This window comes from Leucoraja erinacea, chromosome 8 (assembly GCF_028641065.1).
Source record: "Leucoraja erinacea ecotype New England chromosome 8, Leri_hhj_1, whole genome shotgun sequence".
NCBI classification, from domain to species: domain Eukaryota; kingdom Metazoa; phylum Chordata; class Chondrichthyes; order Rajiformes; family Rajidae; genus Leucoraja; species Leucoraja erinaceus.
Genome location: NC_073384.1, coordinates 42,865,210 through 42,886,242, shown reverse-complemented (window position 1 = coordinate 42,886,242; position 21,033 = coordinate 42,865,210). Strand labels below are relative to the sequence as shown.

At 40.1% G+C, this 21,033-nt stretch overlaps 1 protein-coding gene across 5 annotated transcripts in view; it reads left to right on the top strand.

Annotated features, from left to right (window-relative positions):
• LOC129699621 (CAP-Gly domain-containing linker protein 4-like) overlaps positions 1 to 21,033 on the top strand; it is a 233,352-nt gene that overhangs the window by 198,057 nt on the left and 14,262 nt on the right. For all 5 annotated transcript variants that reach the window (XM_055639579.1, XM_055639581.1, XM_055639582.1 and 2 more), the window contains one exon: positions 5,347 to 5,422. In XM_055639579.1, coding sequence (XP_055495554.1) covers positions 5,347 to 5,422 — 76 coding nt within the window. The remainder of the gene's footprint in view (positions 1 to 5,346; positions 5,423 to 21,033) is intronic.

Below are 21,033 nucleotides of genomic sequence, written 5' to 3'. Positions count from 1 at the left end.
GTGGGACAGGCCCTTAAGGTGATAGTGCTACTGATTTGTTGCTAGAAACACTATCATGCCAAGCAGCATTTAGAAAAGCACCTGATGATGTACCGAACAAAGGGTTTTCAAACTGAAAAGTGAACATAGAACATAGAACAGTATACACAGGACCAGGTCCTCTGGCCCATCATATACATGCTGAACATAATGCCTAGTTAAACTAATCTCTGCCTGCACATGATCCATATCCCTTAATTTCCTTGAACCAACCAGCATAACCCTAATCCTATCTCAGCAACTGAACACTACGAATCGTTTCTTGCAGTCTCCTCAACCTCCGACATTCCAAAGAATACAATCCAAGTTTGACCAACCTCTCTTTATAACTAATAGCCTCTAATCCAGCAGAATTCTGGTGAAAATGGTCTAAAGAAGGGTACCAACCAGAAATATTCCATGTCCAGAGGATGTTTACAAGAATGATCCCAGAAATGAGTAGGTTAGCATATGATCAGCGTTTGATGGCACTGGGCCTATACTCACTGGAATTTAGAAGAATGTGGGGGAACCTCATTGAAACATATAGAATAGTGAAAGGATTGGATAGAGTGGATGTGGAGAGGATGTTTCCACTAGTGGGAGAGTCTAGAACTAGAGGTCATAGCCTCAGAATTAAAGGATGTTCCTTTAGGAAGGAGATGAGGAGAAATTTCTTTAGTCAGAAGGTGGTGACTCTGTGGAATTTTTTGTCACAGAAGGCTGTGGAGGTAAAGTCAGTGGATATATTTAAGGCAGAGATTGATTCTTGATTAGTAAGGGTGTCGGAGGTTATGGGGAGAAGACAGGAGAATGTGGTTAGGAGGGAAAGATAGATCAGCCATGGTTGAATGGCATAGACGATAGGCCGAATAGCCTAATTCTGCTCCAATCACTTATGATCCATTCCTCCCCAAATGCTGCCTGCCCACTGAGCTCCTCCAGCACATTGTGTTTTGTTCAGCATTCTGGTAAACCATGTCTGTACTGTCTCCAAAGCCTCCACTTCCTTCCTGCAATGGGGTGACCAGAACTGAACATAATACTCCATAGGTATTCTAACCAAAACCCTATAAAATTCCAACATTACTTCTTGACTCATACACAATGCCCCAACTAATGAAGCCAAGCATATCATATGCCTTCTTTACCACTGTAGTTGTGTGGCCACATTCAGGGAGCTATGAACCCCTAGATCCCTCTGTACATCAATACTGTTAGAGGCCTTGCCATTAATTGTATACTCTCCTCTAACATAACCCAAAATGCAGCACCTCATGTTTGCTGGGATTAACCCCCATCTACCATTTCTCCATCCATTTCTGCAGCTGATATATATCCTGCTGTATACTTGGACAGCCTTCCTCACTGTCTGCAACTTCACTAATGTTGGTGTTGTTTGCTAATTTACTATCCCAACCATCTACACTCATGTCCAAATTGTGTATATAGATCATAAACAACAGAGGTCCCAGCACAGATCCCTGTGGAACTCCACTAGTCATAGACCTCTAGCCAGGACAACCCTCTGATTTCTATGAGTAAGCCAATTCTGAATCCAAACGATCAAGTTATCGTGGATTCTATGCATCTTAATCGTCTGCTTCAACCTACCATGAGGAACTTTATCAAATGCTTTACTAAAATCCGTGTTGACAACATCCACCACCCTACCCTCATCGACCACCATTCTCACCTCAAAAAACTCATCAAGTTTGTAAGACAATACAGGTACATACAAAGTCATGCTGACTGTCCCCTCCATTAGCTTCCCTACCACTGACATGAGGCTCACCAGCTGTAATGTCCTAGATTATCGCTACTTCCCTTCTTAAACATAGCAACAGCATTTGACCATTCTCCAGTACTCCAGACCTCGCATGCGTTTCGAGAAAATGCAAAGATTTTTGTCAACTGTTTTTCTCTTTATCCAAATGCTGCCTAACTAGCTGTTTTGGCCATTTCTGGTTTTATTTCAGATTTCCTACATCTGCAGTTTTCGATTTTCTTTATTCATAGCTGGCTTCAACCAGTTTGCAAGCATGAACAGCATGCCAGTTCATGGACATACAAGTCAGTTCATAAATGCTGACTTTAATGGAGGAATCTTAGTCCTTCGGAAGAGATTTGCTATCTGATTGGCATGGCTAAAAGAAAAAAAAATCTCAAAAGTGAATGCATCTTAGATGTGAGGCCAATAGAGTTTGGAGTACTGCTTGAAAGATAGAAGTTTAAAGACATAGGAATCTGTTTGTTGAATTATTCACTCCTGAATTTAAAATAGATACTTTCCAAAGAGTTTGACTGTATACTGTGTCTCCCCATTTCTCAAACAATTGGATAGAGCACACTAGATTGATCATACTATGCATAGTCATTCAGCCTTATTATACCTTTGGTGGCATTGTTAATATTGGCCAAATTAAAAACACCATAAAATGGAGGATCCCTGCACTTGTCAGAATTGCTTAACCCTTGTCAGCTGAACTTTACAGGCTTTGAATGGCGCCAGCCAGCCTAGGCTCAGACCGCGGTATGCAGGATGGTGAGGGGTCCAGGTCTTCTCCTTGTTTCTCCTAAATTGATAAAATGTATAGCAGTTTTGCAAACAAACCCTAATTGCATCATTTCGATTGGATCGCTGCAAAAGCATTGTAAATAGTATAAATAATGTTGCAAGATGGTCATCATGTTAATCGATGATTGGTCGAACTGTTGAGCCTTGGAGAAACTGGTTGAACCTCAGGGCACATGTTTCAATGTTTATACGTGTTTGCTTCCTTCTAGGGGCTAGTGGAGTCAAGGGATATGGGGAGAAGGCAGGCACAGGTTATTGATAGGGGATGATCAGCCATGATCACAATGAATGGCGGTGCTGGCTCGAAGGACCGAATGGCCTCCTCCTGCACCTATTATCTATGTCTCTATGTTTCTAGAACTTTCTTTCAAATATATTGTATTAGTTACTGTATTATTGGGTTAGGGAAATGTCTATCATATACTGTGTTAAACAATATCTGTTATTGGACTGTATAGAGACCAACCCCGTGTGGTTTGGCCCCTCAAGGTTTGGGGACCTATAAAAGTCTGCTCCCACGAGGTCCTGTGTCGATCTTCTGGGAGAGCGCTTGGGACTGCGTGACCTTCTGGAGTGTCTCTGTTGAGCGAGGCTAAAGAGGGCTTGATCAGGCAGATACGAGGATCGAACCCACAGTGGTTAGGTACAGTAGTGGGAACTGTAATTGTGTTTTGTCAAAATAAAGTTTAGAAGCACTCAGTGATTTTTGACTGAAACTAGACTGGGGGGAAGTTTAGAACAAGCTATTTACAGCATTATCTGTTGGATTACAATGATTGTTGCATAAAAATGATTGAAATATTTTTTCTATATTGACAATAGGCTTACAAAAGAAGAATTTGAGTTTAGGTGAATAAATGATTTGTCTTATGTTAAAATAAATCAGAGACATGCTTTGAACCGGAATGCTTGAAATTAAATAGTTAATTATAAAGACTTTGTATTCTGCATATTATGCATTTAATTGAGAGGTGCATTAAAAACAATGAGCAATTCCTAGCTTTTATTGCAATATATTGCCTACCCTTTCGTTTAAATCAGACATTTCTTAGTTTTACTCGGTTCCTTGCTGCGTTTACACTTCCCAGTGGAGGAAAAGATCATAAGATTCCTTATCAACATTCATTTCACAGAGTGATGTTAGTAAGGGTACTCCATTTTTCTATTTGATACACGTATTGTGACTGGGCTAAATTGACAATGATTTATTACGCTGTTAGAGCACATTAGGTATTCTTAACAGTGGGCTGCATAGCCAGATAATAGTAGACCTCTCGATAAAAATCCTTCAGTTTCTCTGAACTAAATCTGGCTTAATGGAGATGGCGCTGTATAAAAGTTCAGCTTAAATTAAATTTGACTTTTTTGCTTAATTTGTTCAGCAGTAATTTATTAACATTCTGAACTTGAATTAAGGTGGCCATCCTTTGTTTTCATTCATAATGAGGGCCAGAACAAGTTGAATATGTACAGTGCTACTAACATTAAATAATCTCAATGTGTTTAATTGAAAGAGGAATGTCACTGTAAAAAGCAAATTAAGAGGGAAGCTGAAACCCCAAGAGATGAATTTTGTGAAGGATAGTGCAGAGTGGAGAAAACTTGAGCCATGGGATTTGTTTGAGTAAGGATTGAATCATGCAAAGTATAGACTCCAATTACCCTTTAGGTTGCAACTGATCTGATCTTGTTGCTAAATTAGATTGTTATGTAGAGGAAGAGGATTTAGGGTTGCACATGTGAGTAATGCACGTGGATGCTTTCAAGAGAGAGTTAGATAGGGCTCTTAAAGATAGCGGAGTCAAGGGATATGGGGAGAAGGCAGGAACTGATTGTGGATGATCAGCCATGATCACATTGAATGGCGGTGCTGGCTTGAAGGGCCGAATGGCCTACTCCTGCACCTATTGTCTATTGTCTAATTGTTTTGAGGGAATTTGATAGCCGTAGTACAACAGCCAACATAGAACTGGCCTTATCTAGAGCGAACTATGAAGGGCATGGTGGGAGATTAGGCTCTGTATCTTCTCCTTTTCTCTACCTTTTGTATGTGAGCTTGACTGGACTGTATTTTGGTACAGTCTGATCAGGTAAACATGAAAACAATGCTTTTTACTATACCTCAGTACACGACAATAATAAGCATAAACCTAAACCCAGCAGGAAAAAAAGAGAGTGCCCATTGTTGGCTCTGGTGAGATCAGTGAAATGTTCTTAGCTTTACTCTGTGCTCCTGCTGTTTAAGAAGTTGAGCACCTCTTCCAGATGGCATGAGTATCTTCTGTATGTCGTGTTGGTGCCACAAGCAGGAGTCATGGGCATCGTTGGGATTTGGGTCTGTGAATTTGTGCTCTTCTTGATTGGGAGCTCTGCCATTCTGAGCGCCCCAGTGTAGTTGGTAGAAAATTAAGTGGTTAAGCCATGGGCTGTTCTACCAAAACTGATGGATTAATGCCCAATCTGTTGGAAACCTTTATAGGAGTCTTACACTGTTAAAATGGGAATTGATAACCTAATATAAAGATTCAATCTATGGGCATAAGTTTTTTTAAAGGAATGATTTAAAAAAATGTTTAGTGATAATACCATCACATTTTGCATTTTTGCAGACATTGTTTCATTTCTTATTGCTATTTAAATTGAACATTAGCTCTGCGTAGGATTAAATACACCCTGCTCATTAGAAGGCTTGTTAAGAAAAGCAATGATAATTTTCTTAAAATCGTTCGTCTGTTGTTGTTGGTGTATAGGTTTCCATCGAAGTTACAGCACTCCATCTGCTCTTCTGTCACCAGGGGAATGCAAACAAAAGAACTCTTCAAGCAGGTAACATTCAATGCTAGAAAAATCATGACAGTGCTTATTGGGTCTCCATTGCATGGGACAGTCTCAGTGTTGTTTGGTGTTCAATATTTGATTTGATTCAACTTTATTGTCATTGTCTTCAAGTAAGAGCCAACAAAATGCTATTTCCCATACAGTCATACGAATAAAAAAGGCAAAAACACAGAACACGATAGTCCACAACACAAACATCCCCACAGCGGCACCAAAATTCCCCACTGTGAGGGAAGGGCCAAAGTCCAGTCAACCTCCTCGCTGATGTTCCCCGATGTTCACCCGTGGTCGTGCTCTCCCGCGACCCCCGCAGTCACCGTTACAGGTGGCCCGATGTTCAGGCCCTCTCGCCGGGAACGATGGAACCCCGACGTCGAACGGAAGAACATCCTCAGCGGCCTGGACCTCCGAATCTGCCACCTCCCACCGGAGTCCGTGGCTCCTGAAGTCCACAGTCCGAGCTGGGAAGAGATGCCAAGGGTCCCAGGACTCCGCGATGTTGGTCAGCGCCGCCCGCGCTGGGAGCTCCACAAACCACAGCTCCGCAATGTCGATGCAGCAGGCCCAACACTCCAGAGCCTCAAACGGCGATCCCAGGTGAGGCATCGCCCGCTCTGCGATGTATCCAGCGCTGCGCCGCCGTTGCTGAAGCTCTGGTCCGGATCCCGGCCACGCCAATCCAGTAGGTAGGCCATGAGGAGGTGGCGAGGGCGCGACTCGGATAATAATCGCATCCTCGCCAGGAAGTGACTGAAAGACGGTTCCCCCCTTACCCTACCCCCCTCCCCCACATAAAGTACAAAAAAAACTCCACAAACAAACTTTAAACAACTACAAATATAAAAGACAAATAGACTCTAGGCGGTGGCAGCCATCAACAGCGCCACCTGATGTCCCAGCACCGCCATATGTATGCTAATAGATTATAACAATATTTGACTCTAATCTCAGTATTTTGTGATGCACTCCTTGTGTGTGAAGTTATTTACAGTAGATTGGAAGCGAATTTGTAATAAGTAATCAATAGTTCCAAATAAAAGGAAATGGTGGGGATACACAGACCAGGCACATCCTTGGAGAGAAAAACAGAGTTAAGGTTTCAGGTTCAGAACCCAAATTGCTGGAGGATCTCGGCAGGTCAAACGGGCAGCTGGCTATCATACTGAATCGAGGTGAGAACATTGTCAAAGAGCAGAAGATCAAGGAAAATAATGGAGGGAGAACAGTGGGAGAAGGATTCACAAAATCCCTGGCAAGGGAGCTGGAGAACTTCTTTAAAGTGGGTGTACAACAAAAAATTGCAGTGAAATGGAGATAAAAGAGACTATTGGTGCTGGAGTCTGGTCACCTACAGAGTTCCTCCAGCAATTTTTTTTTTTTGCTTTTTTGCTTCAGGACAATATAATAATTGCTTTCTTACTTTTATTGACCTCAAACTTTAACTCTGTTTCTTTCTCCACAGGTGATGCGTAACCTGCTGAGTATACCAGCATTTTCTGTTTTGATTTCAGATTTCAAGCATCTACAATTATTTTGCTTTTCAGTTACTAAGTCAATTTGTTTCATAAAATATATTTTGTAACTACCGTTGGTTTAAGGGGATTTTTCTTGTTCGATAACTCATTTTCTCCAAACATCAGAAACCAATAACCAATCTGCCACTGAGCTTCTCTTTAAATCCATTATTGCAAACTTTGGATCTACAGTATCTTGCCAGATGATGCCAAGGTAGAAAAGGAAAAGCGCTTGCACTGGAAGGACCTATTTCTCAAGAATCATGCGCAAGCAACATTCCTACATGCACATATGAACAGGAACAATGGGAGTTAAGATTTTTATAGGCAGTGATAGCACCTGCTGCAACCAGAGTTACAATGGACATTCTTGCCTGGATTGCTCTCGTGTAGTAGTGTACGCTTCCAGCTCATTGTAGGTGGTGTAGATAAGACATATACACGTCATGTAATTTAAGATCATCTTTAATCTACATACAGACTTAACAGCACAATAGCATGTTAGTTGTCACTGCATCCTGTCTGCTACCCGAACTGCGTAGCAAAGGAAGTGGGTGTTAATATAAATGACACAGTAAGGCGGGGTTAGTGATGCTAACCTATATATGATTGGTTGCATGCATAAACCAATCTACAGGTGGCAACAGCTGATAAATGCTATATTTCATATCACATGCAATCTTGCTTGATGGAGGTTTTCTACTCAATGGAAAAGGAGGTTGCGCGCGGCTGTCCATGCTCCCGGGAGGCCATGGCTCTTGCACAGACGAACTTAAGATCCTGCGGATTCAGAGGGAGCCTACCGAGCCGATCTCCCGCGGCCGACGGAAGATCTTGCGGTTCACGTCCTGCAGGAGGAAGCCGCTGAGTCGGTCCACAGCTCATCCCCCGAAGTCCAGAGACTGGGACGATGGAATCATCAATTATGGACGCAATGGGCTAAGGACAAGGTCGGTAGGAGAGGAGAAGAAATTAGTGCCTGGCCTACTGCGCCCTCGAGGTCGGCTGCAGGAGGCATCCCCAGAGAGCAAAGGTGGACGGGTGAGGAGAGGGACTTGGCGTCCAAGGAAGGAAATGGCAGGAGGCCCCACAACAGCCTGGGATTTGCTTGCAACAGGTTAATAAGAACTTGAGCGTGGACTTTGAAAATGGTGCCAAAACATGGTGCCTCTTGCATGCGGGGTCTGTAGATTATTTCTGTACACTCGCTAATGGAGGATCGGGGGTATGGCAATACTCTATGGACTCTTTGTATGAAAAATAATTTCACTGTGTTAGCACTTTGCACATGTGACAATAAAAGCACAATTAAACCACAGATTCATTGATTTCTTCTCCTTCTTCAGTAAACAGCAAAAGAGAAGACACACACAGAATTTCAGACAGCAATCTTCTCAAGGGTGAAGGAAATAGACCGCATACTTATTGGTCTAAGAGCTCAATGCGTGCATTTTGACTACTCCATTTTTTAGAAAAGGTTGTTGTTCACCAAGTATGTTCAAGCTTGTTAAAGATCCTGGTGGATCAGGGAAGCATGAATTACTTGTATGTTCCATGCCACTTTTCATCCACTGCAGCTGGCCAACAGATCCTTCTGGAGGATGAGGGTTCTCCTCTTTATGGATTGATTGAATTGATTGAAAGATACAGCGTGGAGGCTAGGCCCTTCGGCCCACCGTCCAGTTTGACCATCGACTATTCTATGTTATCCCGCTTTCCCATCCACATCCTAAACATCAGGGGCAATTTCTCAGATGCCAATTAACCTACAAACCCATACGTTGTTGCGATGTGAGAGGAAACTGGTGTACCCAGAGGAAACATTCAAACTCCACACAGAAAGCATCCGACGTCATGATCAAACCCAGGTCTCGGGCATTGTGAGGCAGCAGCTCTAACATTCTTGCTCTATCCTTGCCCCCTCACCTCTATCTGGTTGCCAGGAAATCATTGGTCATTTGACATTTGATAACTCGTACTTTCTCATGACTGGAGGGCATTTTGCCCATCGAGTCTATGCTGGCTCATAGTATTCCAGTCAATCTCACTCCCTTGTTTGCTTTCCTATGACTTATTCTCCCTCACATCTTCTCCTTCCTGATTCTTCTGCCACCCATCTACACTAGAAGAAAATTATAAAGACCAATTAACTGCCTAGCGTGTACTTTGGGATGGGGGGAGGCAGGACCAGAGCATCTTGGGGAAGCCTATACATTCACAGATAAAACTCCACACAAAGTCAGGATCAAACCCAGGTAAGCTGAACTATCTGCTGTGACTCTGTGCTGTCCAGTGTTGGCAGATAAGGAAAAACATAGCTATTGTCCACCAGGAACGTTGTGGAGACTGTCATCATGGTCTTCAAAATAAGATCCTGCCGCCTGTACAGGTAGGAGATTCTCTGCTGCCATCCCCAGAGATTATTTGGTTGTGTCTTTCAAAATATTGTCATATTCCAGGCACACCCTTGCCCATTGCAGGAGGAAGAAGAAGAATTGCAGTGAGAAGGGTCTCGACCTGAAACGTCACCTACTTTGCTCCATAGATGCTGCCTCACCCGCTGAGTTTCTCCAGCATTTCTGTCTACCTTCGATTTTTCCAGCATCTGCAGTTCTTTCGCAAACAATGAAAAAGAGAGGTCCTTTTGACCCATCATCCGTTCAAAGTATGAAATCAAATCTCTGTTTAATCTGATTTCCCTTATTTTTAGGTCTCATGGGATATGTCTATGTAAAGCACAGCTACTCCATTTTCATTTTGTAATATTTTTATTTCTGTAAGTTTAATTAAGAACTGGTTGATTCATATACTTTGATTTAAGTGCTTTAATACCTTCTGTTGTAGTCTAGATGTGCCATCTTGCCAGCCCCATTAATAGACCAATTCATGCTTAGTTTTTCATTTTCTTTGTTATGAATAATCTGTTCATAATGACTAAACTTATGAACAGTGAATATATTTAGTTGGAAATAGTTAATACATTGTTTAGCACAAATAACACTAGAGTGTTTTGTGCTTGTGCCTGGCTGTGATTTACCTTTTGTTAAATCTGATTTCCACTCAGTTCTTGCTTGACATCTTATTGTTTGCCCAAACAAACAAAGTTCCACTATTCCATTTCACAAGTGCATGATTTAGTCGGGGTTCCCAAAGTTCCGAATGACTAGTTTCACAAAAATTTGATTTTTATGTAAATTTCCCCATTCATTCTTAAAACATTTTTCCAAACTAGTAATAATAATAATGGAGGCACTAGAGACTGTAAGAGCTGGAATCATGAGCAAAACACAAAATGCTGGAGTAACTCAGCAGGCCAGACAGCAGTTCTGAAGTGAATGGATGGCGACTTCAGCTCGGGACCTTTTTTCAGACAGATAATAATAATAATGATATTTCATGGTATTTAATAAGGACTGGATATAATATATATTCCATTAGGTTAATTCCAGGTAGTGTTAAGATGATTATTCAATTAAATTAAAGACTTGTACTGAGTGTATATAGACTGAAATGATCTGGGTAGGTATAAAAACTGAATATTCACAAAATACTGGAGTAACTCCACGGGTCAAGCAGCATCTCTGGAGAAAATGGAGAGATGATGTTTCTAATAATTTGGATCTTGAAAAAGGGATTTCTCTCACTTCCAGTCTCCACCCTTCCCCCCCCCCCCCCCCCCAAATCAGAAGAAGGGTCCCGACCCCAAACACCACCTATTCATTTTCTCCAGAGATGCTGGCTGACCCGCTGTGTTATTCCAGCATTTTCTGTCTATGCTGTAAACCAACATCTGCAGTTCCTTTTTATCTATATAACTAAAACTCTTTGTTTGTGCCGGCAATGTGTCACTCTACTCTGCTTTTTCCTATCTTCTTCCATACGCTCGGCCACAGCCTTCCTATTTTCACATATTCTACTCACATTTTTCCCGTCAAAGCCATAAACATTTTCCCGTCGCTTTTTGACCTATATTTACGAAGTTATTCATGATTTAAACTTTCAAAAAAAGCCAAAACCGCGTTCTCAGAGAGCGTCCAGTGATGATTTCACAATGCCTCTCACAGTGCACCAATCACAATGGGCTCCCAAGCTGTCCAGGCCCTGGCGCTGCTCTATGACCTGGGTAGGTCCTGGGGCAGGGAATGGAAGTGAGGGGAGAAGGATGAGGGAAATGAGGAGGAGGGAGATGGGGTAGGATTTCTACCCCCCTCCATCTCTGCCCCTCTCCCTCTCTATCCCCCTCGCCCTCCCTCTCTACTCCCCTCCCTCTCCCTCTCTACCCCCTGCACCTCCCCCTCCCTCTCCACCTCCCCCTCTCTACCCCCCTCCCTCTCTACCCCCTCCGCCTCCCTTTCTACCCCCTCCCTCTCTCTCTGCCGCCCCTCTGTCTGTACCCCCCCCCTCCCTCTCTAACCCCCCTCCCTCTCTAACCCCCCCCCTCTCTCCCTCTCTACCCCCCCTTCCCTCTCTAACCCCCCCTCCCTCTCTACCCCCCCCCCCCCCCCCCCTCCCTCTCCTTCTTTACCACCCCTCCCTTTTTACCCCCCTAGGGAGTGGTGAGTATTGGGACCTCTGGGTGAGTGGTGGAATATTGCCTTCGGGGACCAGCCCTCCCCTGTGATGCCGTGTTGGGGGACGGGACCCGGTGGGTCCAACTTGGTCTAGTTACATTATAAAAAATGGATGTTTCCCACTTATAATGACATTCGCTTTCAGACAGTTCTCAGGAACGGAACCCTTATGCAATTAGGGACTGCCTGATTTTTGAAATTGAATTAAAGTTCTACATTTAACTTCAACTTTAAATTATAGATTTTTTTTGATAAAGATAACTCTTTAATGCATTTAATATCAGTAGATAGTAATTGATATGATTTTCCACAGAAAACATTTACAAAGATTGCAGCAGAATCTGTGTAGGGAAGAGCATGAGATGCAATTTAGGAATTCATTGAATCTACAGATGACAAAGGAATAGGTGTCACTTTCAGAAGTAAAGTGGGGGAGGTGAAAAGTTATGGTAGAAATGGGCAAGATTTAAGTGATTGAAATTTACATTCCAGACACTCTTCTACCAAAGGAACTGAAGCTGAGTATGTTGAATAGGTTATGTATTATCTACTAAGCCTGTTATTTTAACTATTCATAATTTCAGTTTTGATGTATAGGTCATGTTTAATGTATTATGCCATTGAAAATACTTGAATTTTCACAATAGCTTATTAATGATTGTGACAAGATGATCCATACTTTAAGATGCTATTGTCTATCCTATCAACCAATTAGTAGTGAAAATGTCGAATGAATTTAGATACCTGTAGTTACAATGTTACACTGGGTGCCAGAAAATTCAATGCAATAGTGTTCTTTTCCGGTACCATTCAACTGAAAATTAATTTTGTAATAAGGGAACGTGATAAGAATTGTTCCCAGGTATGTCGTAATATTTAATGGGCATTTCTAAACATGCGCAACAGTAGAGTTGCTGCCATACAGCACCAGAGTCCTGGGATCGATCCTACAGGTGCTGTCTGTGTGGAGTTTGTACGTTCTCCCTGTGAATGTGCGTATTTTTTCCCAGAGCTCCGTTTTCCTCCCCCATTCCAAAGACGTGCTGGTTTGTATGTTAATTGGCTTTGGTAAAAATTGTAAATTGGCCCTGTTGTGTAGGATACTGTTAGTGTATGAGATGATTGCTGATCAGCACAGACTCAATGGGCCGAAGTATTTCCTGCACTGTATCTCCACTGTAAATCTAATTCCCTCTTCCCTTCTGGGCCGCTGATTCCCCATTCACTGTTTTCAAACCCCTAAACTCCAATCTCTATTTCTTCCCCATGCCGCAACAATAAAAAGTCATTACCAGCTTCCCAATTGCCAATTGCTATCCATCACATCCTCCAAGCATGAGAATATCTGCGCTTCGATTGCCAGCAGCAACCTTAATGTGGTCAAAGGAAAAGAATAAATGCTAGGCATTCATTAACTTGGCTTAATCCTAAACCTGGGACGGCCATAGAATACAAACTGTACAGCATGGAATCAGACCCTTCAGCCCAACTAATTTGATTTAATGGGCTAGTCTAATTTGAGTGTATTTGGTCCACAGCCATCTAAACCCTCTTATCCAAATGTCTTTTAAATGCCATAATGGTATTGGCTTCTTTAGCTTCCTGTGGCAGTTCATTCTAGTTACAGACTGCCCTGTGAATGACATAGTGCCCCTTCGGACCCTCTTAAGTTTCTCCCCTCTCACTTTAAACCTATGCTCTCTAATTTAAGAATGTACTACTCTGGGGAAAAAAAGACTGAGCATTCACTTTATCCATGCCCCTCGTGATCTTGTACACGTTTCAGTAGGGAGGGCCTATTGACATGGGAGTACCAACCAATGTGCACTCCAAGGATACAAGGGCAAGTTTCCTTACAGTTCTCCAGGGTTGTAGAGATGACTTGTCCCCCAGAAGTATTTGGTTGAATTTCCAGAGGTACACAAGTAGTAGAATTTTCAGAAGCATTACATTGGAATACGAATACGAGCTTTATGCAATTAATTTCTGGGCATCGGCATTGGGAGATTTATCGTTTTATAACTGTGAGATAATGTCAACATTGTGGAATGGAAAATGTGATAAGGTACATTGAATTCCTAGCAGGAATGAATAAATACAAAGCACTTGATATATATATTTGCACATTAGCTTCAGCATCAGTACCTCACCACTCTTCAATCCACAATTATTTGTGTTATTATTAGCCTTTTATTTTCTTTCTACTTTTACTTATTTTTTCTATTTGCATTGTTTGTTTCATCTTTTTTTCCTTGTGTCTCCCTCTGCCACTAACCAGAGCCGCCTATTTATGTCTGCTAACTTATTAATTGTTTTTATTGTGATCTATGTTCTTCAATATCTGCTTGACATATTTCCAGGTTTCCGAGGCAGATTGAATTTCATGTAATTTACTTCAGCACTTAAGATCTAAAATTTGTGTTTTGAAAATTGTGGTATAATTCCTGAAGTCTATCCACAGGGTCACAAAAACAAAATGGTAGTACAAAACAAATCATTTTCTTCATGCAGTAAAATAGAAAATTGAGACATTGAGATGGAGTTGGGAATTAAAAGCATTGTTATCTTTTATTGGAATTGGGAAAAGAAATAACAAAAACAAGTTTTGTTGCCAATATAGAGCACATTACCCATAATAAAAAACAGAAAACTTCCATCAGAAAGAACATTTCCTAAAAATTGAAAGAGTAAAAAAATAATGTTTGTGTGCAAGCTATTCAATAAAAGCAATTGGTACATGTTTTTAAATGTTTGCCCCGTGATGTCTAGCTCAACAGGGAATTGGAATAGGCACCTCATGTTATGATTACCCTAATAGTGTGGCACAGTTATTAGAACCGCCGCCGCCTCAGCACCAGAGACCCAGGTTAACTCCTAAACTTGGGTACTATCTGTATGGAGCTTGATCTAAAATTTGTGTTTTGAAAATTGTGGTTTGTGGCTTGCGACCCTTGTGAACCATTTTACTAACACGTTCATAGTCATCCCGTGGCTACGTGTGTTTTCTCCCACATTGCAAAGACGTGCTGGTCAGTAGATTAATTGGTCACTTAAAATGGCCCCTAGGCTGTAAGTGAGGGCTAGAATCTGGGGTGTAGATAGATTGTACCGTGAATGACATGAATGTAGGAGTAATGTTAATAGCTGGGAATAGATCACTGTGGAGTAGGTAGGCTGAAGAGCCTATTTCCATGCTGTATCCCTCTAGGATGTTATAACGTAGGTCATTTCTCTGTTGTACTTTTCACATTGTAGTGATGCTATCAATATGTGTGAGTGCACATTTCTGACTTTACAACAGAAAATTGATTAATGGATAGGAAAGTTCTAAGGCAGGTGGGATTTGCATAGATGGGCAATCTTGGTTGGCATGGGCAAGTTGAGTCGAAAGGCAGGTTTCCGTGCTGTACGCCTCTATGACTTTATAACTGAAAAATAGTTCAAATTATTACTCCTGCATAGTTAAACAAGTAAAGCATTATGAGCTTGTTGGAGAAAAAGGATAGGATATAGTAAATATATATATATTTTTGCACATTTAGAAATGTAAGATGTAAATGTAAGCAGGAAAGAAAGGGAAGACAAATGAACAGAAATATTATTAAGATTAAAAAAAGAAATAATTAATAGAGGAATTCATCAAAAATAATTGACTTACTGATTGCAGGAATATAATGGGGTCTTGAACGTCACAAATCATGATGCTATGACACCTACTTCAAGGATGAAAATCTACGCAGATTAATTATTCAGAGCATTTTTCTTATATTCTAAATGCCAATTACAGTTACTTTGAATAGATTGGCGAAAGTAACTGTTTGAAAAGGCTATTTGAAACTTCTGGTGCATTTACATCATGATTTTTTTGTGAAGGCTTTCTCAATATTAATATATTGCTTATTCTGTCAGTAACTTGAAGTTTCCTGCTTCCGATAAATATACAATTAAGAAAAACATAGATGATGGGGATGTGCGGGGCAGATTTTTTACACAGAAAATAGTGGGGGCCTGGAAAGCATTGCTAGGGGTGGTGGTGGAGGCAAATACGATAGTGGCATTTAAAAAGCTTTTAGATATTTAGTTAGTTCCTGTGCTTTACTGTTCTGTGTTCTATGTTCTATTATAGTAATACAATTTTGATGTAGTGCTCTAAATTCTAAGTAGTTAAAAACCTATAAATTTGGATTTTAAAAATGAATTAAATTTCTCGTTATAACATTTCTGATTAATTATTGTTGATTGAGTTGATAGCAAAGGTTTCTGTATTCATTCTAATAAGATTAATTTGTGATGATCCATAAAAATCTAATTTCAAATAGATATCAGCTTATGTGCTTCTTAGTTACAACAAGATAGTCTTGTATTTCTATAAACCTCTTCACAGCAAAAAATAATGTTAAAATACTACAAGATTAAGGATACAACCATTTCCAGTCAAATCAAAACAAATTTTGATTTTTCAGATTCCTATATAATGGTTTCTTTGGCAAGTTGCAAATTTTCCCTCTCAAACACAGGGTAGTAGTTTATACCATCTAGTTCTTGATATCTTTACCAAAGGAAACATTCTGTCAGCATCCAGCTTATCAATCCCTTATATGTTTCTACAAGATCATCCTTTATTCTTATACGCTTCAGCTATGCTGCACAACCTATGACGAGAGGTTGCAATCCCCAATTCACTTGTAGAGTACACTAGAATTCTAGGCTGCTATGATTTACACATTCAGTTTCAGTTTAGTTTATTGTCATGTGTACCGAGGTACAGTGAAAAGCTTTTGTTGCATGCTAACCAGTCAGCGGAGAGACAATAGATGATTACAATCCAGGTACATCATAAAGGAGATATCGTGAATAACGTTCAGTGCAAGATAAAGTCGGTAAAGTCCGATCAAAGAAAGTCCAAGGATCTCCAATGAGATAGAAAGTAGTTCAGGACTGCTCTCTAATTTTTGGTAGGATGGTTCAGGAGCTATTATCAGTCTTTACTTGAGATACCTGTACCTTAAAAGGAATGGATAAAACAATATACAGACTCAAAGCTTCTTTTCTTTCTGGCCGTTACATCTGGAACTTAACTACACAATGTAGGAAAAAGGAAATAGGAAAAAGATACACATGAACAAGTTCTGCTTACATAATTAGTATGGTCTAAAAACCCATCAGAGTATTTGGAAGCTTATTCCTCGAATGAATTAAGGATTCATCCTGTCTCCTTGGCAAAGCATTGCATAAATCATATTAATACATTTTCTGTTCTGCAAATATATATACCATTCTTTAAAAACCCATTTGTTGCGGTTTTCTTGGGTTGCATTTGTATTTGTGCAGAAAATTTATGCAAGTGTCATCACTTTAAGGCATTAAATTGGCACTGGGCCATGATAGGGAATGTAGACTGGAAGAAGTCGTACTAAATTTCTACAAGGTTGTTACTACAAAATTCTGCAATCTGATGGCTTCCTTAACAACATTCAGCTTTTAATGCCTTTAAAGAATTTCAAGTTAGACAAGTCACATTTATTGCCATGTGCACATGGTGTAGGAACAATGAAAATCTTGCTTGCAGCAGTGTCACATACTCAGACAAACGTAAGAACATAAATTGTGCAAGACAGCAAAGCAAAAATAAAAAGACATTTGTGCAAAACAGAGTAAAAAATAAATCCAAGGTAGTGCAAGAGGTGGTTCTGATGTCGAGGTGGGATTAAAGTTGTGCGGGTTGGTTCTAGAACCTGATAGTTGTGGGAAAGTAACTGTTTCTGAACCTGGTGGAGTGTGACTTGAGGCTTCTATACCTCCTGCCTGATAATGAACTTCAATGTTGTAACCACTGGGCACGCAATTTGTTTTATTTAGAATCATAAAAGTCAAACAGCTCAGGTTACACCACTGATGATGTATTCAGGAGCATCAACAGATGTATTTTTTATCAATATTTAGAATCATAAAAGTCAAACAGCTTCTTCATAATATGCTATTTTTGAGATATTGAAGTTGGCGAATTCATGGCGTCATTTTGGTGTGAATAAAAAAGATTTTCACTTTGTTGACAAGATACATTTTCCACATCCTGCATTCTGGTATCGATAGCTAAGCGAGTTTCATTGGATACATTCCATAAACTCTATTCCCCATAACTGTCTGGCTAAACTAGATTGTCTACAATCATAGCTTCACCTCAATAACATTAGCGCTTCTTATTTGCAATGGGGTTGTGCAAACAATGTAGATATACTGTATGTACATATCTTAACTAATTTTCCCACTCATTTATCCATCTTTATTATGAATGAATATAACCACACAGATTTCTCCTGCCAAGAATTTAAAGGCTTCACTGCTCACTAAATGAAAAAATTCTTCTCATCTTAGCCCTGAATAGCCAATTTCTTATTCTCAAATTGTGCTTTCTGGCCTAAAACTTCTCACTCGAGGGAAATATCCTCCTTGCTTCTGGCCTGTCAATCTCTTTTACAATTGTGTTATGTTTCAATAAAATCTCCTCTTATTCCAAACTCGAAAGAATATGTCCCCTTGCACACTATCTCTCAGACAGCAAACCCACCAATGCTGGAGCTAATCCATTATGACAGGTACATCCTTCCTTGGGTACAAATATCAAAACTACAGAATATTCCAGGTGTGGTCGCACCAGAGCTAAAAATAATTGCAATTACTTATTTACTGTTGTAATCAAATCTCTTCTTAATAAAGAACCCTCCTACCAATAGTTACATTTGTTGCACTTGCATCTTGACCTTTAGTGACGAAGAAATCTGCCTCTTTCCTTGCTGACTTGGTAATTATCCACCAAATTAATTGCTCTTCATAGTTCATAATGTGCTTTTACTATCCAAGCCCTGCTATTTTTTTCCATATGTGATAGGAGCAGAATTAGGCCAATTGGTCCATCATGTACTCCGCCATTCAATCATGGCTGATTTATCTCATCCTCCTAACCCCATTCTCCTGCCCTCTTCCCCTAACCCCTTTTCCACCTCTGTAGCTCTCTCCTTCAAATTCCTTTTTAAAATCCATTTATTTTACCAAGCTTTATATCTTCAGCTCTAATATCTTGCTGCGTGGCTGATGTCAAATTTTGTTTCTTTGCACATTTAAGATGCTTTGCAATGTTTATGGTGCTATTTAACTAAATATTGTTGTTCTTGTGGTTATAGTAGGATACAGATTCAATTATTTTCTTAGTTTCACTGTTCTAATGTAAATTCGACATTCATTTGCTTTGCTTTTGAAGCATCACTGTGCATAGCATCCTTTCCAGGAGATGAACTAAATATTATGCTAATAGTTTCACCATGAAAACAATCTCCCCCCCCCCCCCCCCCCCCCTCCCCCCCCCATGAATGCCAGCCTTATTTTCCTATCTCTCATAGCTCTTATAAGGCTATTGTCTAGTTAATCACATTAGTAGATCTGGATATGTGTGTGAAGGAACTGCAGATGCTGGTTTAAACGGACGATAGACATAAAATGGTGGAATAACTCAGGGGGACAGGCAGCAACTCTGGAGAGATGAAATGGGTGACGTTTCAGGTTGAGACCCTTCTTCAGACTTCAGTCCAGCATTTTGTGTGTATCTTTAGTAGATCTGGAGTCATGTATAAACTGGGATTTATAAACTATGATAAGGAGGGTAGGTTTCCATCCCTGTAGGATATTAGTGAACCAGGTAACATATAATAACAATCTTGTAGTTTTGTAGTCATCATGACTATTATTTGTTTTAATAAGTTACAGGGCAGGAAATGTTTAAGAGTTTAAGAGTATTCTTCTTTTGAATGATAGACTTATTATTACATCCCTATGGATTTGGGTAAAGAATTTCTAAAATGCAAAGGAGAATATAAAATGCAATGTGTGACTTTCAAGTACTTGTCCAGAAATTCCTGGAAGCAATCTAAGACTTGTGCTAGGTAGCACTCTACTTTTGATGTATCTATGTTTTAAAGTGTTGCGGGGCAAATTTCCATCAGGTTTCTCTATGCTCTCAATAGTGTCAGCAGAAACTACTGCACATGATTTCATTTTAAATTTTAAGCTATAAACTATTAATTAATAAGAATATTAATGCAGCATGAGGGCGGCAGGGTGGCATGGCGGTATAGTTGCTGCCTTGCAGCGCCAGAGACCCAGGTTTGATCCGACCACGGTTGCTGTCTGTACAGAGTCTGAACATTCTCTCTGACTGCATAGGCTTTCTCCGGGTGTTCCGGTTTCCTCCCACATTCCAAAAAGGTTAATTGGCTTCGGTAAATTGTAAATTGTCCCAGGTGTGTAGGATTGTGATGATTTATGGAGTGATTGCTGGTCGGCGAGGACTCGCTGGGCCAAAGGGCCTGTTTCCATGCTGTATCACTAAAGTCTAAAAGTAAAGAATGAAAAATTGTAACTACATATGATATGGCAAATAGTAATACATTAGCTAATAGTATCACACAAAGATAAATTTTATGCATTAGATAATTAGTAGGGAAGATATGGCCATTAAGCTTTATGCCTGATATTAGTACCTCTCTGCAGCAGGATGCACAATGAAATACTGGCTATAGGGAAGGTAGACTGGGCAGAAGTTGGAATAAGAACATTTACACGCTGCAGCGGCCCCATTATACCAAGTCCTTCTAATCCTAGCACCACAAAAAAAATGGAGCATTTCCTTTTTTCAGAGTTCATCCTCTTATCCACGAGATTTTAATCAGCAATGTTTTATAGATAGATTTCACAACTGATTCCTCTGTTCAGAAATAATAATTGGTATATTTTCTTAAGATCCCAGTTTTCTTAGATTAATGAGGTTGATATTTGATTCAGGAACGTACCTTGGTTGTCCGGATAAAGGTGGAACAAAAGAGCAAGAACATAGCAGTTAGTTGACCAGGTTGCAGTATGAGCCATTTCCACTGGGGGGAGATAGTTAGAACGTTTTTGCTAGTAAATAAAAGCAACTTCCCTAGCAAGGTACAAAATATAACATTACAAATAAAGAGGGATCGTTGAAGCGATCATGCTACTTAAGAGGAACAAAAGAGTAAGAGAGATGTAGACTATTTGACCCCTCAAACTTGCTCAGTAGATCATTTGATCATAGAACCAAGGAACTGCAGATGCTGGTTTACACAAAAGGACACAAAGTGTTGGAGTAACCCAGCGAGTTAGGCAGCATCTGTGGAAAACATGGATAGGAGACATTTTAGGTTGGGACCCTTCTTCAGATTCCAATGTTCTAGCAAAACACAAAGTCAGTGGGTCAGGGATATTCAACTATATTTTAACTGGCTTTTGCTTTTGCCAGTAACAGAAAATTCAAATATTGAAGTTATAAAATGTTTTCAAAAATGTTGTCAAAAGTATATGTTAAATGTCTTTCTTTGAATGTACTTTTTGCTCATTTTTATTCATTTTATCTGGTTATATTCTATTCATTTGAAAGTGGATGCAATGTCTTTCCTAAACTGGATGTTTTAATATTTTATTTGTTCTAAGTAAATTT